Source organism: Mauremys mutica, chromosome 2 (assembly GCF_020497125.1).
Source record: "Mauremys mutica isolate MM-2020 ecotype Southern chromosome 2, ASM2049712v1, whole genome shotgun sequence".
Taxonomy (NCBI): domain Eukaryota; kingdom Metazoa; phylum Chordata; order Testudines; family Geoemydidae; genus Mauremys; species Mauremys mutica.
The window spans coordinates 13085669-13113125 of NC_059073.1; the positions used below are offsets into that span (position 1 = coordinate 13085669).

The 27457-nt window shown below is 40.8% G+C and overlaps 1 protein-coding gene across 4 annotated transcripts in view; it reads left to right on the forward strand.

Moving 5' to 3' along the window:
* AGO2 (argonaute RISC catalytic component 2) overlaps positions 1-27457 on the forward strand; it is a 122855-nt gene that overhangs the window by 81799 nt on the left and 13599 nt on the right. For all 4 annotated transcript variants that reach the window (XM_045007412.1, XM_045007413.1, XM_045007415.1 and 1 more), the window contains 10 exons: positions 6320-6407; positions 8332-8479; positions 8658-8777; positions 9184-9306; positions 11267-11400; positions 14571-14755; positions 18523-18682; positions 21319-21409; positions 22528-22722; positions 23562-23696. In XM_045007412.1, the coding sequence (XP_044863347.1) occupies positions 6320-6407; positions 8332-8479; positions 8658-8777; positions 9184-9306; positions 11267-11400; positions 14571-14755; positions 18523-18682; positions 21319-21409; positions 22528-22722; positions 23562-23696 (1379 nt within the window). The remainder of the gene's footprint in view (positions 1-6319; positions 6408-8331; positions 8480-8657; positions 8778-9183; positions 9307-11266; positions 11401-14570; positions 14756-18522; positions 18683-21318; positions 21410-22527; positions 22723-23561; positions 23697-27457) is intronic.

A 27457-nucleotide genomic window follows, 5' to 3' on the forward strand; every position in this document is an offset into this window, starting at 1 on the left:
AGAGATGAATTTGGACCTGTGTTCTTAACCCATTTCTAAAAGCATTAAATCAGTTGTTAGGAACACTTGCTCCTATTGTTATTCACAGTCTTCTGAAATTCCCCCAGTTTCTCCCACCTGACCTCCACCCAATCATTTGATCATGTGTTATTTCAAAATTACCCCAGGGCATGTGAGTTGAAACACAAAAGGAACACCATTTGAAGATCACACATGCTCTTTAGGGCATGTCCACATTACAAAGTTAAGTCGACTTAATGTAAGTCGACATCTAGCTGCTGCAGTCATTAAGTCGGTTGGGTGTGTCCCCACCATGCTCATTGTGTTAGTGGAGTTATCATGGTTATCACTGCCTGCTGTGTGCTCCATAATATCTCTGAGGCAAGGGAGAGAAGTTTCCACAGGGGTGCAGCGTGGAAGTAGATAGGTTGGCAGTTAGTTTTGAGCACCAGATACCAGGGCAATAAGAAGAGCCCACCAAGGAGCTCTGTGTCTCCGGGAGACTTCAGTAATGAGCTACATTAATGTGCACTGCTTATCTGCATTGTGCCTCCCCGTACCATCCCCTCCGTTGCATCAGTTTCCTTGTATCCTCCTGCCCATCAAACCCACATGATTGGAATAAAGAGCATTTCATTATTGAAACATTGACTTTTATTGCACAAACATAAAGAACAGGAAAATAATTTAACCTCTGGCAAATGGTGTGATAAAATTGAGAGAAGCTAGGTCATCTTGTCTTTGAAAGCACAGAAGTCTTGCCCATCAAAGGTCTTCAAATGGCTGCATTTTGTTCTTAGTACCCTCGCCAGTGTCCATAGAATATCAGGGTTGGAAGGGACCTCAGGAGGTCATCTAGTCCAACCCCCTGCTCAAAGAGGGACCTATACCCAGACAGATTTTTGCCCCAAATCTCTAAATGGCCCCCGGCTCCCCTCAAGGATTGAACTCACAACCAGTGTTGAGTGGAAGGGATATTGAACTCCTCCTCCTATCCCCTGCCTCCTGAAATGGTTCGGGGAGGAGGATTGGGAACAGGGTGATGCTTGCAGGCAGTTCTTCAGGGGCTGCAAAGGGAGTCTAGCTTCGAGGGTTTTTTTTTTTTTTTGAAGCTCAACCAGATACTTCAACATGTCTGGTCCATCATAATCTGCCGTGTCTCATCCTGTGTGGCACGCTCATGCTTCTGGGATGTTCTCCTCCTCTCTGTGTCCAGTTTTTCAGACAATGAAATCTTCCAGGCTCTTGGCTCCATGTTAGCTATCCCAAAGGCATTCATTATTTCATTGAACATCATCATGTGTTCTCTTCTAATCTGCGAAAGCCTCTCCACCAGTGTGGAGGATGTGCTGGAGGCCGAGCTTTCCATTGGAAGGCATGTCAAAGCACAAGTCAACCATTGTGAGTGCATACCCTGGGTCAAGTGCAAGGTTGCTATTTAAAAAACACTCCCCTTATTACACTCAAGTGCAAGCCAGAACATAATCAGCATCCCTAGCTATTCAGATAAACGGTTTGCTGTTCCAGCCATGGTGAGTATGGCCTAGCAGCATGGGAAATGGGGATTGTGCTACAATTTGTGGGAAACCTGCGTCAGGAACACAGGTGGACAATGCCCCCTCCCCCTAGCAAGATGGACGCTGCTTTGAGAACATGGACCAACATTAAGCCTCCCAAATTGTGGTCTTTGTCCAAGGCAGCTCTTGGGGGGCAGGTGTTGCGGCCACAAGAGAACACAAGGAGCCCACCCCCCCTTCCCTTAACACTGCTGTAATAGTTGCTCTGGACTTGCAGAATCTGAGGTCAACACTGATCCTTGCCAACCAAGCCACTGGCATGTTAGGGAAACGATGGTTGAGGAATCCAGAAGTCACCATGGGTGGGGGTCACGTGCTCTTTTGTTTGTGGTATGAGCACTTGTAATGAAAACTTCCTATTTTCCCTAGGTGACCCTATGTGATATCAATCTCCTGAGGGTAACAGAGGTGGCAAGGGAGCAGATGCTGCAAGTGTCTGGGTACAGACATGGTCCTTATGCTGCTATGCTGTGTACCACAGTGATGCCAACAGAATTAATACTGGAGTGGCGTGGGAAAGTGTCCTACCATGGTGGAAAGAAATAAGGCAGCCCTCCCCAGAAAGCTTCTGCAAAGTATTGCGGAGTACCTCCATGAAAGTTTCCCAGAGATCTCCATGGAGGATTCCTGGGCCATCCCTGTGCACATAAATGGTCTTTTCCAGGGGGCCCCCTCCACCTAGCTGGAGAGGTCACTGGGAAGCAGATACCAACTGTACCTCATTCTTCATATTAAACATAAAATATAAGAGCATGTAACTCCTGTAGTTTAACTGGAATTGCAGAGGTGCCTTCACCAGCATCACACTTGGCCACCATGCTATCCTGGACCGGCTGGGCTCTGGGGTTAGAAATAGTTCCTGGCTCTCAGGAAGAATGGATTCACCGCTCGCCTGTCTCCCATTCTCCTCCTCCTCCTCTTCCTTGTCCAGAATGTCTTCCTCGTTGTTGCCTGAGATGGCCAGGAACTCAGACTCCTAGGAGGTATCCACACTGTGTTTGGGGGTAGTGGTGAGGTTGTCGCCAAAAATCACATGCAGTTCATTGTAGAAGCAGCATGTCTGTTTGCATCCCTTGTCTTCTGGTATGCCTGCTGACGTTCTTTGATTTTTCAAGCGGCACTGCTACATGTCCCTGGTGTAGCTTTTCTGACCCAGGCCCCGCACAATCTTTTCATAGATGTCTGTTTCTTTGGCTGGGTCAGAGCTGAGCCTGCACAGCCTCTTCTCCCCACAGTCCAGTAAGATCTACCACCTCCTGTGTACTCCAGGCTGGAGCGTGTTGGGACGTTGAGTTGCCATGATCAGCTGAGCTGGCGAGCTCTCTAGGCTGATCAAACAGGAAATGAGAATTTCCTAGGAGGCCAATTCAGTTGACTTACACAACACTGCATCTATACTGCCTCAGTGTCGACCCACCAGCATTGAATTAAGGGCTGTATCTCTCACAGAGGTGGAGTAATTAAGTTGATGTTACAGGTGAGTTAGGTTGGTGGAAGGAAGCTGGTAGTGTAGACACATACGTTATTAGGTCGACGTAAGGCAGTTTCCATTGACCTAAGTTTGTAGCGAAATGGGGAAAGTTCAGGTTAATTGGCTGGCTTCTGGGTGGTAAAAAGCTTTTGAAATTTTTTGTTGCTGCTATTTTTGTCTTAATTAAAAACACAATCCAATTGCCTTGTGTCCATGGGTGCCTAGAGTCTGGGGTAGAATTTTTTTTTATTTTTTAATAATTTGAAATAAAAAATGTGTGTGTCCCTTTCTGTGCAGAGGGTATGGCTGTATAAAGGCTGGAATTTGCACAGCCACTGTCTGATTAAGGGTATATTTGTAGATTCTAGGGCCAGAAGAGACCATTGTGATCATCTAGTTTGACTTCCTGTAAAGCATATATTTGTATTTGTAGTCACTGTTGACATAAAACTTCTATGAATGATGAGGTTGTCTGCCTCCCCCGCCTTCCATCTGTGTCCTGGACACTTCCACAGTGGTAGAGTTACAGTTCTTTGAGTGCCTTAACTGTGCATTTTCTTACTTTCAAATGTTTGGACTTTTAAGTTTCTTACCTCTGAATTTCCTGGATTTGTAATGCTTGTTCTTTAATTCTAGACAAACAAAGGTTTGTTCTGTTTTACTGGTTTGGGATATCATTCAGGATTCTTACCAAGCAGAACTTTTATGAATCTTTAACCGGTGTTATTTAGTAGATAGTAAGTTTTTTATTGCTGCAAGTTTGAATGATCCTGTTTAGTAACTGGTTAAGTTAAGCTAGTGTACTCAATGCTTTTTTTGCCTCTGTCTTCACAAACAAGATCAGCTCCCATACTGCTGCACTGGGTAGCACAGTATGGGGAGAAGGTGACCAGCCCTCTGTGGACAAAGAAGTGGTTCGGAACTATTTAGAAAAACTGGACGAGCACAAGTCCATGGAGCTGGATGTGCTGCATCCGAGCGTGCTAAAGGAGTTGGCGGATGTGATTGCAGAGCCATTGGCCATTATCTTTGAAAACTCATGGCAATTGGGGGAGGTCCCGAATGACTGGAAAAAGGCTAATGTAGTGCCCATCTTTAAAAAAGGGAAGGAGGAGGATCTGGGGAACTACAGGCCAGTTAGCCTCACCTCAGTCCCTGGAAAAATCATGGAGCAGGTCCTCAAGGAGTCAATTCTGAAGCGCTTAGAGGAGAGGAAAGTGATCAGGAACAGTCAGCATGGATTCACCAAGGGCAAGTCATGCCTGACTAGCCTAATTGCCTTCTATGAGGAGATAACTGGCTCTGTGGATGAGGGGAAAGCAGTGGATGTGTTATTCCTTGACTTTAGCAAAGCTTTTGATACGGTCTCCCACAGTATTCTTGCTAGCAAGTTAAAGTAGTATGGGCTGGATGAAAGGACTATAAGGTGGATAGAAAGCTGACTAGATCATCATGCTCAATGGGTAGTGATCAACGGCTCCATGTCTAGTTGGCAGCCGGTTTCAAGCGGAGTGCCCCAAGGGTCGATCCTGGGGCCGGTTTTGTTCAATATCTTCATTAATGATCTGGAGGATGGTGTGGACTGCACTCAGCAGATTTGCTGATGACACTAAACTTGGAGGAGTGGTAGATACGCTGGAGGGTAGGGATAGGATACAGAGGGACCTAGACAAATTGGAGGATTGGGCCAAAAGAAGCCTGATGAGGTTCAGCAAGGACAAGTGCAGAATCCTGTACTTAGGATGGAAGAATCCCATTCACTGTTACAGACTAGGGACTGAATGGCTAGGAAGCAGTTCTGCAAAAAGGATCTAGGGGTTACAGTGGACAAGAAGCTGGATATGAGTCAACAGTGTGCCTTTGTTGCCAAGAAGGCTAATGGCATTTTGGGCAGTATAAGTAGAGGCATTGCTACTGATCATTCTCCTCTATTCGACATTGGTGAGGCCTCATCTGGAGTACTGTGTCCGGTTTTGGGCCCCACACTACAAGAAGGATGTGGAAAAATTGGAAAGAGTCCAGCGGAGGGCAACAAAAATGATTGGGGGCCGAAGCACATGACTTATGAGGAGAGGCTGAGGGAACTGGGATTGTTTAGTCTGCAGAAGAGGAGAATGAGGGGGGATTTGATAGCTGCTTTCAACTACCTGAAACGGGGTTCCAAAGAGGATGGATCTAGACTGTTCTCAGTGGTAGCATATGACAGAAGAAGGAGTAATGGTCTCAAGTTGCAGTGGGGGAGGTTTAGGTTGGATATTAGGAAAAACTTTTTCACTAGGAGTGTGGTGAAGCACTGGAATGGGTTACCTATGGAGGTGGTGGAATCTCCTTCCTTAGAGGTTTTTAAGGACAGGCTTGACAAAGCCCTGGCTGGAATGATTTAGTTGGGAACTGGTCCAGCTTTAAATAGGGGGTTGGACTAGATGACCTCCTGAGGTCCCTTCCAAACCTGATATTCTATGAGTCTATGATTAAGTGGGTTAATGATAGGGTGACCAGATGTCCCATTTTTAAAGGGACAGTCCTGTTTTTGAGGACTTTTTCTTATATAGGCGCCTTCCTGGTTTTTCACAGTTGCTATCTGGTAACCCTAGTTAATAAATTGATTTATATGTGGAAAAATGTTGATTACTTGAGTGAAATTATATGTAATACAGATCATGAGGGACATATTAAATAATTTCCCTATGAGAACTAACACTTTTCCAACGTCTCCATGAATACTGAGAAGCCATTAAAATCCTTGAGGTAGCTGACATTTTACAGCTCCTTTCCTTAGAGAATCTGGTCTTCAGTGTTTCATTAACAGTTGAACTGAAAATATATTTTGCTCCTTTACAGTAATTTTATTTCTGTGTGAGAAATTAGAGAGAATGAATGGATGCTAATTCTAGAATTGCAGTGCAACAATCAACCCATTTATAGCAACTGGTTTTGTACATTTTTTAGCCAAGACATCCCCCCAATCTCTACTACCAAATGCTAGTATCCGTAAGTGGGGGAAACGTGTAAAAAGAAGAAAGGAAATTTAAAAGGAAAACTTGCTGCATTACCCACCTTTTTTTTAATTTAAGTTTTGAGAAGGATTTTAACTTCTGTGTTTATTGAGCATGCATAGTACAGTACTTGAATAGTCCAAAAAATAAAGAATTCCTAATTACTTATAAATTATAACAAGACTGTAATAGCAGAACAAAAGTAACCAAAGATTTAAATGATTGAAAATGGTTTTGAAGAAATGAAATAGTAATACATGTTTTCATATTGTTAGGTCTAAAGGTGGAGATAACACACTGTGGGCAAATGAAGAGAAAATACCGAGTGTGCAATGTCACCAGACGGCCAGCAAGTCACCAAACGTAAAATATGTTTGTTTTTTCATTTGCTCATATAGTATTTTAAAATGGTATGGTGAATATCTTTAAATGTATAGATATCTGGTCCAGTTCTTCTCATGGAAAGCTATCAACCTGCCTTACTGGCGTATACCAGCATAGGAAGCTGTCACAGTATAACGATACTTTCAGTTGTCACATGTCTCAAGCACTGAAGAATAAACTATACTAAAAATAGACATCAAACTAATCTCTCCCTTTTCTGTTTTTTAATTATATTTTTACTAATAAGGTGAACTTTTGTGGTATCTCAGTTACCCTTTTCAATCTGGTCCTACTGGCTGTTCACGCCTGAAATTTTTCTTTCGCCCCTTTTGGATTTCCCCACTTGTGCAGGAATAGAAAACCCATTGATGACATTGACTTTTGCAGCACCATATACTAAAATTGGCTAGTAAGAAAGTGATACTCTTTTATGTAGGGTGAATGTTACCTCTGCAACATACGGATCCGATTTTCTTTTCATTTACACTAGTATAATTACAGCTGATTTACATACGTATAAGTGAGAATTACACTCTGTTGTCTCTAACAGCCAAAAATTTTGCAAGCTGTTCTTCTAAATGTTGGTGCTTCTCGTGGCACTAATATTTATCAATTTGCTCCTCTTTTATTTTTGGAATTCTTTATTTAAAAGTCTTGTGAGTAACTTCAAAATATGCATATATATTGCTATGTGGTATTAAAAGAAGTGGAAAGAATGAGGCTGCAATCAGCATTTTTTTTCTATAGGACACCTGAACAATATCAACAGCTACTGATAGTTAACTGTTCTGTTGTTGAGCTTCTTCCTATTTTTTCAGTGGTAATAAAACATGTGATAAGTAATATATATATACACACACACACACACACACACTTTTTTTTTTCATTTTAAAGCAACATAGTCTTAAAGCTTTGTCAGAATTCCACTAATTTATATTAATATCTTAAATTAGTGAAGTAGAATTAAGTTGCATTTGGTACGTTTATATCGCAACACTAAAATTCCTATAATATTTTACTTCTGACAGACCCTCACTTAAACTGTTCTTAGGAGATGTAGTTCAATCTCTTGGTGTTGGGCAGGTTACATGTGAAATGTTTCACAGATGTGAGAGACTTATACCACCGTTCTTGTCTATGTATTTTGTTTAACAATATATAGGTTTATGAAGAGCTGTTTTTTCTGACTGACTTGCCGTTAACTCCTCCAGTACTACATCTTATTGTAGATCCATTATTTCCCATGGCGTGGGAATGGAGATATACGCCATTACAGTGATTTTCAGTCAGGGTGTTCAGATGGCCATTTTCTGGATGTTTGCTTTAGATCTTAAGGGATCCAGGCAATAAAAGCAATGCACTCTGTTTTTGTTCCAAGAAAAGAGGGATGAAGATTGTAAGTGTAGACTGCTCCCTAAGATACGCTGTTTTTTATTATAGGTCAGTGGTTCTCAAACTGTGGGTCGGGACCCCAAAGTGGGTCCCGATCCCATTTTAATAGGGTCAGTGGGGCTGGCTTAGACTTGCTGTGGCTCATGGCCGAAGCCCACTGGGCAGCGCAACTCAAGTTACAGGCCCCCTGGCTGGGGCTGAAGCCCTTGGGCTTTGACCCCTTCCCCACCCATGGCGGTGGGACTCTAGCGTTATATCGACCTTGCTTTGATCCACTGGAGTGCGCAGCCCCGCCCCCCCCCCTCCGAGCACTGCTTTACCGCGTTATATCCGAATTTGTGTTATATCGGGTCACGTTATATCGAGGTAGAGGTGTATTGTTCTCTCTCTCTCTCTCGCACGATACACACATGCTTTCATGGGGCCTTTCATTGTGCTAAAATATATTAGGAGAAAGTTTGGGAACGTATTGTTGGTAAAATGATTGATTTTCACATTTGGTTTCCTATAGATTCCCACTTCAGCAGGAGAGTGGACAAACAGTTGAATGCACTGTAGCTCAATATTTTAAGGACAGGCACAAGTTGGTTCTACGCTATCCTCATCTTCCATGTTTACAAGTTGGACAGGAGCAGAAACATACATACCTTCCTCTTGAGGCAAGTAAACTCATCAAAATACTGTATTCTTGGAAAGAAAAAAACCCCCACAAGCTAAGTGTTTAGGTTTTCTCTTACAGCTATCTTACTGCTTAGGGAATCATTGCATGACTAAATATAGAAAAGTATAACAGATATTTTCTGAATTTTTAACTTAATTTGTATCGGGTTTCCTTAGGTGTGCAACATAGTGGCAGGACAGAGGTGTATAAAGAAGCTGACTGACAATCAAACTTCCACTATGATACGGGCAACTGCCAGATCAGCACCTGACCGTCAAGAAGAGATTAGCAAATTGGTGAGTGCTGTGTTTATCTGTGGCGAGAACAGAGGTATAGCATGGAACAAAGCTTTTCTGTTGAAGTTAATGAGAACTACTGTCTAGTGCTTATTACAGATAATAAACACAGTTTGTAATAAACTATAAAACACTTTCTCATGTCGTCAGTTAACGAGACACTTAAAAATATTTATAACACCCTCAATTTTCAAGAGTCATCTAATTTTAGGTGCCCTGTTTCAGATATCCAGGACCAAATTTTAGGTAGTATTGAGCATCATACCTATAAGTGGAGTTATAATGGGAGCTGTGAATTCTTGGCATAACCAAAATTCAGGTCCCAGGTGGGCCCTAAAATTAGAAAATACTTTTGAAAATGTGGGTCACTTGTGTAGAAATATTAATTTCTTTTCTCTTTTTTTAGATGCGAAGTGCAAGTTTTAATACTGATCCTTATGTTCGTGAATTTGGAATAATGGTCAAAGATGAAATGACTGATGTGACTGGGAGAGTCCTACAACCTCCCTCAATCCTGTATGGAGGCAGAGTATGTAAACCAAGATGCTGCTGTATCTGGGATGATTGCTTTGTAGTAGTTGACAACTTCTTTAATATGATTGCTTCAATTCAGCCCTGGTGTAACTCCATTGGGAGCCCCCATAATACTTAGCACTTACATAACTTTTGTCATTGTCAAGTCACTTTACACACATGAACTAATTTAAGCCTTTATAACACTCCTGTGATATATTATCCCTATGGTACAGATGTGGAAACTAAGGCAGGAAAGTTAAGGCCCAACTTTTTTAGAAGTGGCCTCTAATTTGGGGTTCCTCTGTTCTTGGGTACCCAACTTAGGACACCCAAGGTCTCATTTTCAGATATGCTAAATTCCCAAAGCTCTATTTGACTTGAGGAAAACTCTACCTGGAGTTGTGACTGTTCAACAGCTCTGAAATTTATTATATTATACTAACACCCAAAAGGTACCAATCAGTAATCTGTGGCACTTGCGTTCTTCCATCCCTGTGCCCTACTACTTCAGCCCCAACTAGCTAGAGGGGCCCAGAGTGGGGAGAAAAGGGTTGGAGAGCGAGCCCACCCCACACTCACCCTGCAGCTCCTGGCCCCCCATTCCAGGCATTGCACACTGGATCACTTGAATTTGGCCCAGCAACCCCTCCATCACAACAAAATTTGAGTGAGGTGCACCATGTTGCAACATCACTTGGTTTGGGCATCCTGGGCAAACTTCCTCTTTTCCCAACTCCTCCCCCATCCCCTACATGCCGGACAGCCCTGATAGCAGAATTCTTTGAGAGTATGTTTAAGGCAAGGGGTGATATGGGGGGCAGTGACAGGTGACCAAGCTAGATCCTTCTCTCAACCCACTGGTGGGCAGGACCCACAGTTTGGTAAAGGTTGATATAGAGGGTGGTCTGTGATGTCACAAGGGGTAATGAAGGTACTCAGATACCATGCTGCTGGGTGCAGTATAAGAACCTAAATAAAACAGAGTAAAAGCTAGAGTTTGGGGCTTTGAGGGGGTCTGGAGTGGATGTATAGGTTGCTCCTTTGCTCACATTATTCCTGCTACTGCCTCTGTGTCTACCCTTGTTATTGAAGTGTTTGCCCTACAATTTCAGTGAGGGTCATAATTTGAGGACATATCTTGATCTTCCAGTTTATCATGGATTTTCATGAAACCTTGCAGTACAATTTTAAATTAAAACAAAACACCATGAAGAATGCATTTTCAGTCAAAGGTTTGAGGGAAAGCTTCACACTTCTAGCTATCCATACCAGTTAAGATAATTCCCATCCTGAGATTGAGTTCAGTCTTCATCTTCTGTTGCCTATATAACCAGTGATCTTGTAGCGAATTCCTCACAGTAGTGTGTATTACATAGGGAAGAAAAGACTTTTTTCTGTATGCCTGAGAGTTCAGAAACCAGGATCCTGTTCTCGGATCTCCACATATTTTCTCTGTGACCATGTGTGAATCCCTGGACCTTTATGTGCCTTAATTTACTGATCTATAAAATATGGGTAATGATGCTTGCCTATCTTACTGGACTGTTGTGAGGCTAAATTAATTCCTGCAAACTGTATTGAACTCCTGGAAAGTAGCTATAGAACTGCAAGCTTTTATGTATGTATTTATTAATTAATTGTCAGCCATTCATGACTCTTCCCGTTTACTACCCATATATATTCTGTTGATTTTTATTGTAACAAATAAAGGGATTTGCATTTTTTTTAAAAAAGCATTCAAAAATTGAATAAACTGTATTGTCTCTTCCTAAATTTCACAAATTATTAGATTCACATACTTGAACATAAGTTGTTGTAATGATAGGAAGGATAGTGATCTGCGTAACAACTGAATTAATATTTAATCTACTGACACAGACTTGAGACTATAGAATAGACTAGTCTTATAGTGAAGCAGGGGCTTGGGGATTTTTTTGGAAGTATTACCCATTTACCACTTCCTCTCTTTCTAGAATAAAGCAATTGCTACACCAGTTCAAGGGGTTTGGGATATGAGGAATAAACAGTTTCACACTGGAATTGAAATTAAGGTCTGGGCAATTGCCTGCTTTGCTCCCCAGCGACAGTGCACTGAAGTTCATCTTAAGTAAGTATGGTTTTCTTTCCTAGAAAGATTTTTGGTTACTTACTGGTTTTGAAAAAAGTGGATTGTGTGGCACTATTGTACATTGTGCTTTTTTTTCCCAGTAATATTCTAAATGCTGTATTTAAAAAAAATAAATCTTTTCCCTTTGTTATATCTCTGCTTTAGAAGCTGTAAACTATTGATTGTGTTTTCCCTGTCACAAACACTGAATTCTGTGTTTTGAATGGTGTACAAGCCAGTATGTCTCTCATTTGTTTTTCTGTGTGCTAGTATCATAAAATCCTCAATATCAAAAGCAATTTGCACAGCACTGGATATGGCAAGGTGCCTGCCATTGATAGGGGTTTCCGAGAAATGGAGATGAGCAAGGAAGAAAGAAGGCACTTGAAGCAAAGAAAAATGTCTACTGCTGAACGCTTTTTTCATCATTGAAACGTCGAATGTACATGTGTTTCTGTGTTATATCTCTCTAAACTGTTTTAACCTGAAAAATCTATATCTGCATTGGACCTATTTAAAGGGACATTGTCAACTTAAAAATCAAATTTATTCATAAAGCTTTCTACCCACTATTGTTACAATTCCTGTAGTTGAAATGTTTTGATTAGGGGAAATGTTTTTCAGTTAGTTTACTGAAAAGTTCACTGCAAAGAAGAGCTTGAGTGTCACCTCCTGCAAAACAAACTCGGGCTCGAGGATTTCCCAAAATATCTCAGTTGTTCTGGATCGGTGGTATGTGAGGCTACTACACCTGACGGATTCTGCTGCCAAAATAAAGATTAGGAACAATATAATCCACAAACTATTGGGGACCAGCTGGGGAACAAATACTCACACCTTGTAGACAGTCACTTTTTCCCTTGTCTTCTCAGCAGCTGAATATTGCCTGTCAGCATGGTAGTGTACATATAAAACTTGTCAGTGTGCAATTGAATACTGTGAGAATTGTCACAGGAGTGCTGAAGTCAACAGCAACAGTCTGGCTCTCTGCCCTCATGCATATCTTACCACTATCCCCCCAAAGAGAAGCTGCAATAATACGTGACTGTGACCACACAATAACGAATTCAGACTTGCGCATCTACAAAGATCTCCAATGCACCCCAAGATGCTGCCTTAAGAACCCCTTCTGGTTAGCTGCCAAAGCTGTCAAAACCTCAGGACTGTCATCAAAAGACAAGCAGCGAAGGCTGTGGGTAAAACATAAGGGTCAAGAATCAAAACCTGAACATGGATCCTGCAGACCAACCACTTGGTTTCACTATCCCATGTGAGATGGATCACAGTGAACTGTACCAGAAGCTCATATGGGTGTGGCAGTTATCTCCTACACACTTGGAAAATGGAGGACAGACGATATCTGAATGTGAAGAAGCCATCCAAACAATGAAACATACAGTGAACTGCAGCCCTCTGAAGATCCTTCTCTGTGAGGTCAGCCTTGATTCATTCTGCGTCACTGGAAGCTGTACAGTAGATGACAGACTTGAACATTAACCTTAAATGTTACTATTTTAAGTTACCAAATGAAAAACATTAGTTAGTTTGTGTATTTGAGTGCGTTGTATATAGTCAGTTTCCCTTTTTGTATGTGTGTGTCTTGCACAGCAACTTGGAAGAAAAACTGTTACAAATAACACCTAAGTTTACTAGCCCAACAAATTATTTAAAAAAAAATAATTCTCTTTGGTTTTGCTTACTTTGTATTTTTGACAGAACTCTGAAACTGACTATACACACTTTCTTAGCTGATGGGCAGGTGTAGCCCTCTTATGTGCTGCTCTGTTGGAGGAGCTTGCTGGAATGCTCTTTGGCAGGTCCTGTAAGAAGGTGGTTACCAGCAGCGCAGCAGCAGAGCTGCTGCTGTTTTTGACTTTTGAGTCAGGAAGCCATCTCCTTTTGTTTGGGGCCCTCCTCTGAGCTGGGCAGCAGCTGTTGTCAGAGGTGATCATGAAAAAAAAATTTAAGACTCCCCAAGCCTCTGCACAGGGCTAGGGGGCAGAAGGAAGGGGTTCTTTGCTCCCAGATTTCCTCTGTCGGTCTTCTTTGAAATTCAGATGTTGGCAGTGTGGGGAGAGGGAATAGCGGTCCCTCAGTGCTACTGTTTCTGTTGAGGAGGGAGGCTGGCTGGTAGAAGTGTAGCTTGTTTTTGGGTGTAACAAGCATTAGGCTGGAGTCTTCAGGATCTTGAACTTGACTAATTTCAACTAAATCTGGTTGACAAGTTTCCCTTTAGGATAAGGGAAACTCTTTGATGTTAGGAATTTAGCATTAGTTCTGGAGACTTGCTTTTTGGAGGATGATAGTATTAATAAAAATAAGTTGGCATTTATCTATTCTACTACATATGTAAAAGCAGCAATGAGTCCTGTGGCACCTTATAAACTAACAGTCGTATTGGAGCATGAGCTTTTGTGGGTGAATACCCACTTCATCGGATGCCGGCAGACACTTTGCTGCTTTTACAGATCCAGACTAACATGGCTACCCCTCTGATACTACTACATATGATAACTGAAGTCCACACAAAACCACTGTGGAGTCAAAGGGTATCTTAATTCCACTTTACAGATGAGGAAATTGAAGCAGAGAGGTTGTAACTTGCTAGAAGCCAAAAGTGGGGAGTCAGTTTCAGAACTAGGATTAGAACCAGGTTTTCAGACCTGTGCTTAGACCACAGCACCAGGACTCTTGGGTTTAGGTCAGAAAACTAAATATTGGCGTTCTGTAAGTAAACCAGCACTGAAATTGACTTTGTTTACCTGTGTAGAATTAATATAATTTAGCTCAGTCCAATAGGAAATGCCCTCCAGACACTGTTGTCACAAAGAAATTAAAAAGAAATAATTTCTGCCATTATGGTGTGATTTATATACATGTACCCCGATACCCACTGTGTTATTGTAGTGAATTAGAGTGCTAGTGCATATTGAAGCTTCCAACATTGGGGAGCATTGAAAGAGTTTCTCTCCCTGTTCCTTCTCCCCTTTGTCCCTCCATTAACAGCTAAATGATATTTGGTTCATTTGAAAAAATGCACACATACTGGGTCAGATCATATTTTTATGCCAATGCAACCTCATCAAAGTCAACAGCATTGTACCAGTATAACTGAGAACTGAATGTTTCATTCTTTCTTCATAGTAATCTAATGTATCTGCATTCTATAGGTCCTTCACAGAACAACTGAGGAAGATATCAAGAGATGCAGGAATGCCAATCCAGGGGCAGCCATGTTTCTGTAAATATGCCCAGGGTGCAGATAGTGTGGAACCTATGTTCAGACATCTAAAGAACACCTATGCTGGGCTACAGCTTGTGGTAGTCATTCTGCCAGGGAAGACTCCAGTTTATGGTCAGTGCATATTGATCACATATATGGGGGGTGGAGGGTGTTTGAATCACCACTATGTATGTTGTATGAAGAATTACATCATCAAAAACTAATTTCAAAGCAATTAGATAAAATTCCACAAAGAAATAGTAGGAGTCTTACATTTTCTTTCCTTCCTTCAAAGGTGCTGACCCCTTCTCCACTTCTTAATTCTCAACTATCTCTTTTTATTTATTTTTATTTCCCTCTTCTCCTCCTATCCTTTTTCTCCCAGACTACCAGTGAGGCATACAATATAAGATAGAAACTTGAGCTCATGGCCACCTCTGAAGGCCAAGTTTTCTCTACTTCTTAAATTTAATTAAAGATACAACCATTGTAATCTCTGGGTCCACCTGCAATCAGCGGAAAGTCACAAGTAACAAAGAAAATTGACAAAAATCAACTCAAAAATTGCATGTACTTCCATCAAAAAAACTCCACCTACTCCAGCCACCAACCTCTGGCAAAAAGCTGAATGAAAGCATGAGCTTTCTGATAAATTCAGGCTTTGTCATATTGACAAGTGGATTCCAGAGCTGACTCTATCCTTTTTCCAAGCTCTTCACTCCAGCGCATTAAAATCTAGAGATTTGATGATTTTGTCATCCCAGGCCTGGTCTACACTAAGAATGGGGGTCGAACTAGGGTACGCAAATTCAGCTACGTGAATAGCGTAGCTGAATTCGAACTACCCTAGTTCGAACTACGTACCCGTCCAGACGCCGCGGAACCGAACTCCGCGGCTCCAAGGTCGACTCTGCTAACTCCAGCTGCCGAGGTGGAGTACCGGAGTTCGAACTAGCGCTTCCGGAGTTCGAACTATCGCGTCTAGATCAGACGCGATAGTTCGAACTCCGGAAAGTCGAACTCACCGTGTCGACCCGCGCGGTAAGTGTAGACTAGCCCTCAGATGATGACTGTTGGGATCGTGCATGGGGAAAGAGGGAGTTCTTAAGATCAGCAAGACACAAACCAATAGGACTTTGTAGGTCAAAACTCAGCACTTTGAATTGCACTCAGAAGCAAAATGGTAACCAGTGCAGGTTACAAACACAGGTATACAAGTATAATATACTTCAAATAAGCAGGTGCATTCTCAGATTTACCTAATCTGCCTACCCATGTGATGTTTCCATCACTTTCAGTGGCTCTGCCTCTTCTTCTTTTTTAGCAAAACTCTACCCTAGCCATCTCTTTTCCTCACTTCACACCTTTTTAGGGCAGTCTCATCCACTATTACATGGCTTCAAGTACTTTGTCTAGTCTAATGACTCATAAATCTACCAAGCCATTTGTTTCCCTGCATCCAGTCCAACATCTCAGTCACTTAAGTGTAACGTGGCAAAAACTAAGCCCCTTATCTTCCCTTGGTTCGAAGACTGATGAGAAATTAACCCAGGGTGGATTAATATAGAGGATAGGCGAGTGATGCAAAAAGAAATATGGGCTAATAAGAAGGAAGGGGCAAAACCATCAAATTTTTCTTGAGCCTTCCGGAGGAAGCTGCCTATTCCAAATGTGTGTGTCATTGTTTTGGGATAAGAATTTAAACTTTGAATGCATAAACAAAAATGTGAGCCTCTTTGTTGGCTGATTTGAAGAGGACTCCACTTCCCATACTGCAGGGGCTAGGAGAGGGTAAATGCTGTTCTATCAATATCTATCCCTTTCCCCAATCATTATCCGCACTCCTAATCCTCTCTCCCCATCCTCTAATTTTCTCACTTCCTGTCCCATCCAGTTTTCTGTGGCACCCATGTTCTCCCTACATCCTGCCGCATAGTCTCTTATTCCCCCTCCCCTCTGTCTCCTACCTGCATCCCACCACCCAACATTTCCCTGCATGCACAACCCTGATTTTCCTCCCCTGTATTCATCTGCCCAGTATAGTCCCCCTTTCTGTCCCCTGATAGCATAGCCCGAATCCCATCTTCCCTGCGGGCAGCTTGGCTTCATTCCCATTGTGATCCATGGCACTGGTGGCCATCTATGCTAAAGGCATACTAAACTTCCTCCTGCACAGGCTGCAAGGAAATAGTAACCATCTTGACTGATGGCAGTTTGTTGGCTTCATTCCCATTGTTCTCAATGGCAGACATTAACCATTTTGATAGAGGGCAATTCTTTGTGAGCTTCTCTAGGGAAGATTTTATCTATCAGTCTCTACTGAATGATACATTTCAGTTATGCAGAATAATGGCAAAAAACCCACGCAACAAAGAAAACTGACAAAAGTCAACTCAAAAATTGTATGCAGCTACGCCAAAAAACTCCATCTACTCCAGCCACCAACCTCTGGCAAAAACCTAAAAATGATCCTAAAAATTTCTCTTAAACCAGGGGTCTCACTCAGTTTATCTTAGGGCCAGTGCCTGTTCTCAAATTCTCCCAGCAGCCAATAATGTCACTGAAGATGGTGTTCACGCCACCTCCCAGCAGGGCCACCCAGAGGATTCAGGGGGCCTGGGGCAAAGCAATTTCGGGGGCCCCTTCCATAAGAAAAAGTTGCAGTGCTATAGAATAGAATACTATATTTTCATGGGGGCCCCTGCAGGGCCTGGGGCAAATTGCCTCACTTGCCCCTCCCCCGGGCAGCCCTGCCTCCCAGTCCCACCACCCTTTTCCCTCGCTCCCTTGGCCTCATGCCACCCCTGCTGACTCTGCCCAGTGACTAGTGACGCTGCCTTCATGGCTGACTCTGCCTGGCAACTAATGATGCTGCCTCCATGGCTGACTCTGCCCGCCGACTAGTGATTGTATGTCTGTCCCTCTCTCCCAGCCAATGGGAGCTGCGGGGGGCAGCGCCTGCAGCGGACAGCCGGCAACATGGCTGCATGGGTCTCTTCTCTGCTGCTCCGCCAGCAACAGCAGGGATAGGGAACTGCTTGCGAGGAGCGGAGCCGCCCAAGGTGAATGACATGGTGCTGAGGGCAACCCCTGGGAGGGTCCCAGGAGCAGCAGGATGGAGCAACATTGGGGGGAGGGGCATGTGAATCTCTCCTCCCCACTCCCACCCCCCTTCGGCCGGCAGCCCTGAGGGCCGGATGAAAGAACTTTTTAAAAAGTTTCCCCATGCCGCAGTGTGGAGGTTCTTGGGCCACAGATGGTCCGCAGGGCAAGACGTTGAGACCCCTGTCTTAAACCATCTTTTGTATTTGATTTGGTCAAGATTCACCTGTACCAGTTTCTGTGTAGATGCACAACATTGTTTTAAAGATATGTTGATAATAAAATATTAGAAACTGGATTTCAGCTAGAGCCTAATTTCAAACTCTTCATAGTAAATTATTACACAGAGTTAAACAAAGAGTGCATAAAAAATTCAAAGGTCTAATAAATGAATGCTCTGAAATTTCACTGGAAAATTAAGTTACCTACATGTGGAACAAAATAGGAATTTATACCCTTAAGTCCACTTCAAAACACAGCCTTAGCCAGGAAGTTGCAACCAGTGCCCCCATAAACTGTTTTAAAATGTATGTAACAGTATTTAAAAAAAAAATGGAGGGGGGCAGTCGAAATGATAAATCTGCAATTATTGTACATTTAGACTCCAATAAAACTCGTATCTTTTCAGTAGAAGGATGGTAGTATAAACTCAGTACCAGTGAGGAGAAAATAAAAGTTTAAACAAACGAATCAATAACATTCTGTTAGAAAGTGAACATAGCTAAATTAATGCCATTTTTCTTATTTATTATTTAAGAATATCTGAATAGTTTTTATTTTGCCTTGTCTCTTGGCAGCGGAAGTAAAGCGTGTTGGTGACACTGTGCTGGGGATGGCTACACAGTGTGTTCAGATGAAAAATGTGCAAAGAACAACACCACAAACTCTGTCCAATCTTTGTTTAAAGATCAATGTCAAATTAGGAGGAGTAAATAACATTTTACTGCCACAAGGAAGGTAAGTTGATTTTGAAGGTGTGTTTTTTGTTTTATTTCCATACGCTAAGGGAGATATGAATCAGGTTAAAATAGTTTAGACTTTTTTTTTAACTTGTTGCTAATATCACCTTAAAACTATTAAAAATGAATTTACTTTTTGTTAATTTATGATGCTTCACTCTGGTTTTATAATCAGTTTCTAGTCAATTTCACTTTCAGATTTTAATGTAATAGCATTCTGCTGCAATATTTGGATACCGCACAGAAATACTTTTACTTTTTAAAAAAAAATTCCATTGGAGTCTGTCAGTTGATAAAGAAAAAATATTGCTGCTTTATTTAAAAATTTGAGCTTGCAATACTATTTCAGAGTTTTCACGTGAAATAAACCTTAACAGATCAGTTTACTTATGTATTTAATGACAAATAGAAGTCATCTTGAAAATTAATATTCCCTTATTGACAGATTGATTGTAATCTATGAAGTATGCAACCATGATTATAAAGCCAGAAGGATCCATTGTGATTCTCTCTAGTCTGACCTGTATAAAATAGGCCACAGCTCTTCCCTGAATTAATTCCTGTTTGAACTAGAACATATCTTTAAGGGTATAGGGTTGGGAGGCAAAGGATCTGGATTCTATTTCCTGCTCCCCCACTGACTCTCTACATGTGATTACATGTATGATTTTGCTTAGTCATAGCAGAAGCCATTACCCATACTCCAGTTAGAAGGTTCACAGAGAAGTCCATTAAGTGTAGATAGGAGTCTTCCATTGTGAGTTAAGTGCTGCTGTCGATTTGGCGAGTATTCACTAGACCCGCTAAATCGACTGCCGGCGAATTGATCTCAGAGCGTCGATCCCAGCTGTAGTGTAGACCTGCCCTAAGCCTCATACTTGTAAAGATGAGGAGAGGTTCCACACATTGGACGCTAGAATGGATGGGACTAAACTATTTAGGTTATCCTTCCAACTGTTCATGGCAGTTGCAGACAGGATGAAAGGTCTTATGGTCTTATCCCAAGGAATCTCGTTATGGATTTCCTCCTGTATATATTTGTGCTACAGTGGCGAATGTAAACTCCACCGATCAGCACATTCAACAAGATCACATGCAGCCTCTGCAGCCTTTCTGAGTTGGGTGCCTATACTGCAGCTGGTCTTGAGTACATACTTCTGCTTTTCACTATGCCACTCCTGAAGTCTAGAGATGATGCCAGATTTGGACATATGGTCCTTGAACCATTATTTACCTGCCTCCGGTCCCATCCCCGGATTGAACTACCTGTGAATCACCTGAAGTGGAAAGGACGTATGCACTCATTTGAAGAAAAAACAGTTTATTAACCCATTCTGTAATGGTAGTTCTTCGAGATGTGTGGCACATATCCAGTCCACAACCCACCCTCCTTCCCCTCTATATCAACGTCTCTCTTATCAGAAGGAACTGCAGGGAACAGGGGCAGATACACCCTTTTATGCCATCACACAGAAGCACGAGGGGGCAGAGAGTGCATGTGACACCCCAAAGGGTACAGCTGACGGAAAAATCTCTGACACTAGTGTAGTCAACGCACGCACACCTGAAGTGCAATGGACATGTGCAAAGTACAACAGTGGATTAGTAACCGTTTTCTCCTCAAAAGTTTGGCTTTACCACTGGCAACATTTTAACTTCACTAAGTGACATGCTCTTTCCTCCCATGCAAACCCACCAACTTGAAACACTGACATCCAGAGAGATAAAGTTCCTACTTTTCATTCCAATAAACTGTTCTCTCATGAAAATAGAACTAACCATTCACACGAAAACATGTCTAGTGTTGGATATTGACATTCTAAACAGGTGGATTTTTTTTATGTTGATCATAGAATTGTTTTAATTGATTGTCATTTACTGTTATTTCTGCCAGGAAAAGAAAAAATTATTCTGAATTATTAGTTTTAAAATTATATTGTCAAGCATTTCTTCTGAAAGATGGACATGGAGTGTTCTTCACCTTTGGAAATACTGAGAAACTTAATTTTGAAAATTAGCTGCCGAGTCTACACAGTAACTCTCCCCACTGTTCCCTCCCCGATGAAAAACAAAAACTCCCTTTAAAATAGTGTCTTGTTGGGAGAGGGGAAGTTGAAATTTACAATTTCTAGCCTGGTGTGTCAGTGAACTTCCTCTGTTGCTTCTTAGAATGTCAGCTTTCAAACTGACTAGATTTAGCCAAAAACTCACAACACAATTGATGGAGAGTTACTTCAGTAAAAGTTACTTTGAAGCATCTCTGAGAAATATCTAAAGCTCCGTGACTTTGTCATCTTTTTATAAAACAGACAGAAAAAGATTTTAAAAAAAATATATATATATATATATACATTGTAAGAAATACAATTTACAACTTTATGTTAGCTTCCCCATTAAACCCATTAAAGTAGATTGCAAGCTCTGTTGTGCCTTCCTCGGTATGTGTGTGTTCCTCACCTAGCGCAATGGGACTCTGATCAGGACCTTTGCTGCTGCTGCAATACAAATACTTAACAATTAGGAGTGAAAGGGGATAGTACTTGTCTGTGTCACAGGTGTGTTGAGGATTAATTAGTTAATATTGGAAAAGCATTCTGTAAATGCTAGATATCACTTTCACTTTCTTTTCATTAGGCCTCCGGTATTTCAGCAGCCTGTCATATTCCTGGGTGCAGATGTAACTCATCCACCAGCTGGAGATGGAAAAAAGCCTTCCATTGCTGCAGTGAGTAAACAGTGGTAATCTGTCAGAGGGGGTTTTCTTTTGCTGTTTAAATTTAGTTGAGCTTCAGTTTGTTTTTAGAGGTTGTGAAGGATACTGTTATCTTACACTATGGTATTAAATAGTATTTTACTACATAGTCTAACGAAACTTCTTTTGGAGAGTTTATTGTAGTAATAATTACTCAGATATTTGTGAGGTAAAGCTAGTTTATACAATAACGCAAACACTGCACAAAAATGGAACTTTTCAAAGGTCTGAATGTAATGTCATAAAACATGGGTAAGAACCTCCCATATGTACATAATATAATACATATATTATAATACACTGTGTAGAGTGTCTCAGTACTATTTTGGAGCCATTGTTGTACTTTTTGTGGTTCATAAGGAGGCTGTGGTGAATTGTCTTATAGTGAACACAAACTATGCAGTAATCCCCCAAAAATGCACTGGTAGTCCCATGCTGAATAAAGTCTATAGAATGTTGGTGTAGTGAGCTCTCGATGATCATTCCAATGCGTTCAGACAAGCTGCTGCATTAAGTGCTATCTGAACCTTGCAAGTGGTTTTCAAAGATAGTTGATACGCTGGATTAATCCAGTTTATAAGTGACAAAGATGTGGATAACAGTGAAGTCTGTATCCAAGAGGAATGATTGTTATTGGCCAGCTAAGTGCAGATGGGTGGTACCATTCCTCGCCACAAAGACCACCAGGGACTCTAGGAGCAGTTGGGGATCCAGGGCACCCCTATGCTGTGAACCAGTTGTGAAAACATATTTTTCTAGTTAAAGTCTATGTTAAGATTGTGTTTTGAAAAACTGAAGGAATTTTTAAAGCACAAAGTTCATAGATTTGTTTCACAAATAAAATATTAAATCTTCAGTTTTAGCATTATATATAATCATAGGTAGCCCAAAGCTCAATACTGAACACTTTTCCCATGCATGCAATAATTTTGATTGCATTTTCTTTTTTCTTTATGCTCCATTATAGATTGTAGCATTTTTAGTGAGGTAATGAATCATTAGTCTTCATTTTTAAAAATAACCTTAAAGAAGATCCTTTGCAGTGCCGTGGTATTAAGCATGGATCATATGTTTGTTTGTTTTTTAAACAGGTTGTAGGTAGCATGGATGCTCACCCTAATCGATACTGTGCCACTGTGCGTGTCCAGCAGCATCGTCAAGAAATCATCCAAGACTTGGCTGCCATGGTCAGGGAGCTGCTTATTCAGTTCTACAAATCAACCAGATTTAAACCAACTCGCATTATTTTCTACCGAGATGGTGTTTCTGAGGGGCAATTTCAACAGGTTAGATTCTTCATGCTTTGAGTTGTTGCATGACTTTTGATTATAAAGTGTGCTAAATTGGAATTATGAAAAGAAGCAAACCTGGTTTCCTCTCTGTAAAATTCTCAGGCCTTGGCCAAGCAGTGTAAGGAAAGTATCATCACAGCTTTCAGGATCTTATTACTTCTCCTTTTACAGAAGGATTTCACATTCTTTCACAACAAAAGAAAATTTTTAAATGTCATTCAGTTTTGAAAATTGGGAATGTGTTTGGTGTCTGGGACCAAATCAAGGGTTTAACACTGAAGTTTGATTGTGTAGTCTAATAACAGTGATTTTAAAAAAAATTAAGTTTTTCTGATTTTTCTCCCATTTTTCTAAATCCTACCTTGATATATTACCTCTTTCCACTTGCCCCCCACAAAATTGGCAAACACATTTTTGTATTTATTTTTCTTTCTCAGAAGCCTCATGTTTTAATGAAGTATTTTAGTATATTTTTTCAGATATACACATAGCTTTTCTGCTTTAATTTTAAAAAAATATTTACTGAGTAGTCTTAAAATAATTTCAGTTTATTGCATTAAAAATTTCATAAAATTTGGTAAGCTCCATGCTTGTTGTCTTCATTTGAATCAGTTCTCAGACTTTACCCCATTCTTCTTTCCCCAGTCTTTGTGGTTATGCTAAGTCCTCTTTCTAATATTCAGCTTTTTATGAACTTCCATGTCTTTCTCCACAAGCCCTAAATAGCTAATAAGTAGCAGTATAATTATTTTTGTAATCTGCTGGATGTTCTTAACTTTGTATACACCTTATTTATCACATTTTTCTGTCGGTTATGTTTCTTTCTGAATTAGGTTCTCCACCACGAATTGCTGGCTATCAGAGAAGCATGCATTAAACTAGAAAAGGACTACCAGCCTGGAATTACATTTATTGTTGTGCAGAAAAGGCATCACACCAGGCTCTTCTGTACAGACAAAAACGAACGGGTATGTTCTAAATATTTGTCATTCAAGGGTTGACATATTGCCTGAATACCACATAAAACTGCATTAAAACTGCCTTCTATTTGAGTATTGGTAATTTTGAAAATATCTATGGATTAATGAGTAAATTATACTTGCATTTGAAGAAATTCACATTTGTCTAACAGTTGGTCTGCTTTGGGTTACATATTAGGGGTGAGGGGAGCTGCCAACTCATTTTTGCCTGTGTATTCATTACACAAAAAAATTAGAATGCAAGGAGATTTTTCTCAGATTGGAACACAGTCAAAAGGACTGTCAGATACATTTCATAGACATATTTTTGTGGCATACAGAAAAAGCATTATTGCAACTGCATATATAAATACATTTCAATATTATGGAATTAGAGATGAAAGAGAGGTGTGTTAACAATCAGTGCAGAATGTTCCCTTCAGTTCATTTTTTCAGGTACTTTTTCCAGCTCAGTTTCAAATGTCCCACTCAATAGATCTTTCCTTAGGAGACTGTTCTACAAAACAGTAGATCATTGTCAAGTTTCCCTAATACTCAACCCAGTTTTGTTTTTCTTTAATTTCATTATTCCTAGTTGTGCAGCTCCTCAGAATTTCTAGATTACACATGTACTTACCTCTTGTAAAACTTTGCATCATTGTAAAGGGGGAGGTCTGCATTAAGGTCATAATCCTACTCAAGTGAGCAACCATTACAAAAATAATCCTAATTCATTTCAGTGAGATTACTAGTATTAATCAAAATTGTTCATATCAGAAAGGGTTTTCAAGATCTGGTCCTAATTTACTATTTCGGGCTCAATTCAGCAGTCCTTACTGAAGAAAAACTCCCATTTGATATTGGTGGGAATTGTTTCTGCATAAGGAGCACTGAAAAGGGCTCTTAAGTACTAACAGCAGCCTTTTAAAGACAATCTTTTCTGAGCCACCAACATGGAACATAGGTTTTAAGTGTTAAAGAACTTCTCATTACCTTATTCCATTTTCCTCCATTGAGATCCAATGGTGGTTTTAGTCTTCAAACATGAATTTTTAACAGTGAAAAGGCCAGTCCCCTTAGTTACATTTTTCTTTTTCAACTCTTTCTTGAGGCTGTTTTACCAGCATGGAAGGAAGACGAAATAGCTACTTTGTGCTCCAAGCTATCCTTTCTGGACTTGGCAGTAGCATAGAATTATTGGTAATGGCCTTATATATCTATATCTATATATGTAATGAGAACTGTTTTTCTTTAAGCTACAAAGCCAAATCAAGGAAACACTGACCTCAGTCCAATTCAAGGGAGAGAGAAAACTTTTGCACAACAGACTGCAGACTGACATAGAAAGTTTTCCCCACCTTGATATATATATCTAACTATGGCGGGGAAGTGGGGAAAACTTTCTATGTCAGTCTGTAGGCTGTTGTGGTAAAGTTTTATCTCTCCCTTGAATTGGACTGAGGTCAGTGTTTCCTTGATTTGGCTTTGTATCTTAAAGAAAAACAGTTCTCATTACAGCCTTCAAATGCAACATCTCTGCTGTTGCCCTCCTGATATCTTTTTTTTAAATTGTTTGACTGCCCCTTGAAATTTACACTGCTGATATGCCTTTTATTCTCAATTCCTTAGGAACTATCATTTGCAAGGTACATTAATGTCACTAGTATATGCACCTACATAAACTGCAGTCTGAGCTGCTGCTGTCCAATGCAGTTTCCTTAACTTCCTTCCAGTACCAGTCCAGGAGGCAGGAAGGATAAAAGAAGGTAGAAAAATAGAAAACCATGCCACCTAGAGCCACCTTTTGATTGCAACCTCCTCTGTTGGGCTCTCAGGAAAAGGGTACAGAGACACCCCCTTCCAATACCCTAAAGCTGGGAATCTGAATCTCTGTAGTGCCAGAGGAAAAAGCAGTGTTTTTTACTATCAGCAGCTTGCTGAGTCTCCTCATTTATTCTGTGAAAAGAGGAGATGAGAAACATGTTGAGGATGTGCTCAGGTAAACAAAATCTTAGCATGGAACTAAACCAATCACTGTCATTCCCAGCTGTTGCTGTACCACTGTCCCCTGCCGACATGATTGAGCTTCCCTCAGATTGTCAGAAGCCTGTGGGGCTCATGTAATATAACAAGTCCTGTGGAGCACCAATATCCAGTCACTCCAGGATTGGCCCACATAACATTTCAATAGAATATATCATTTCTCCCTAAATCAACAAATTCAGCACCAGTGTAGACATGCATCCCATTGAAAAAATTTTGAGTTGCTGAGCCAGGCAGATTGGAAAGAAAAATGCCTTTATTGACAGTAGTACCTAGATGCTCCAACAAGACTGATGCCCTGTTGTAGAAGTTACTGTATAAATACCTAGAAAGAGACAGTCCCTACCCATAGACCTTACAGTCAAAATAATGAAGACAGAAAAAGGATGGGAGGAGAAACAGTTACAGGGGAAGTAAGTTGTCCACAATCTCACAGCATGTCAGTGGCAGATCAGGGAACAGAGCCCAGGTCTCCCATGTTCCAATTCCGTGCCCTATCCATCACACTATAGTTGCTGGGAACGTACTGAGTTGTATATTTTGTTTCTTTGCTTGTGTTCATCTTTTACTGTCTGTTTCTAGTAGGGCTGTCAAGCAATTAAAAAAAAATCGCGATTAATTGCACTGTTAATAATAGAAAACCATTTATTTAAATATTTTTAATGTTTTCTACATTTTCAAATATATTGAGTTAAATTAAAATGCAGCATACAAAGTGTACAGTTCTCATTTTATACTTATTTTTTATTACAACCTAATACAAGTACTGTACTGCAATCTCTTTATCATGAAAGTTGAGCTTACAAATGTAGAATAATGTACAAAAAATAACTGCATTCAAAAATAAAACAATGTAAAACTTTAAAACCTACAAGTCCACTCAGTCCTACTTCAGCCAATTGCTCAGACAAACAAGTTTAGTTACAATTTGCAGGAGATAATGCTGCCCGCTTCTTGTTTACAATGTCACCTGAAAGTGAGAACAGGCGTTTGCATGGCACTGTTGTAGCCTACATCGCAAGATATTTACATGTCAGATGCGCTAAAGATTCGTATGTCCCTTCATGCTTCAACCACCGTTCCAGAATACACGTATCCATGGTGATGACAGGTTCTGCCTGATAACGATCCAAAGCAGAATGGACCGATGCATGTTCATTTTCATCATCTGAGTCAAATGCCACCAGCAGACGGATAATTTTCTTTCTTAGTGGTTCGGGTTCTGTAGTTTCCGCATCGGAGTATTGCTCTTTTAAGACATCTAAAAGCATTCTCCGCACCTCATCCTTTTCAGATTTTGGAAAGCACTTCAGATTCTTAAACCTTGGATCGAGTGCTTTTTCTAGCCTTAGAAATCTCACATTAGTCACTTCTTTGCATTTTGTCAAATCTGCTGTGAAAGTGTTCTTAAAACAAACATGTGCTGGGTTGTCATCCGAGACTGCTAAAACATGAAATACATGGCAGAATGTGGGTAAAACAGAGCAGGGGACATACAATTCTCCCCCAAGGAGTTCAGTCACAAATTTAATTAACACATTTTTTTTTAACAAGCATCATCAGCATGGAAGTGTGTCCTCTGGAATGGTGGCTGAAGCATGAAGAGGCATACAAATGTTTAGCATATCTAGCACGTAAATACCTTGCTACAAAAGTGCCATGTGAACACCTGTTCTCACATTCAGGTGACATAAATAAGAAGCAGTCAGCAGTATCTCCCATAAATG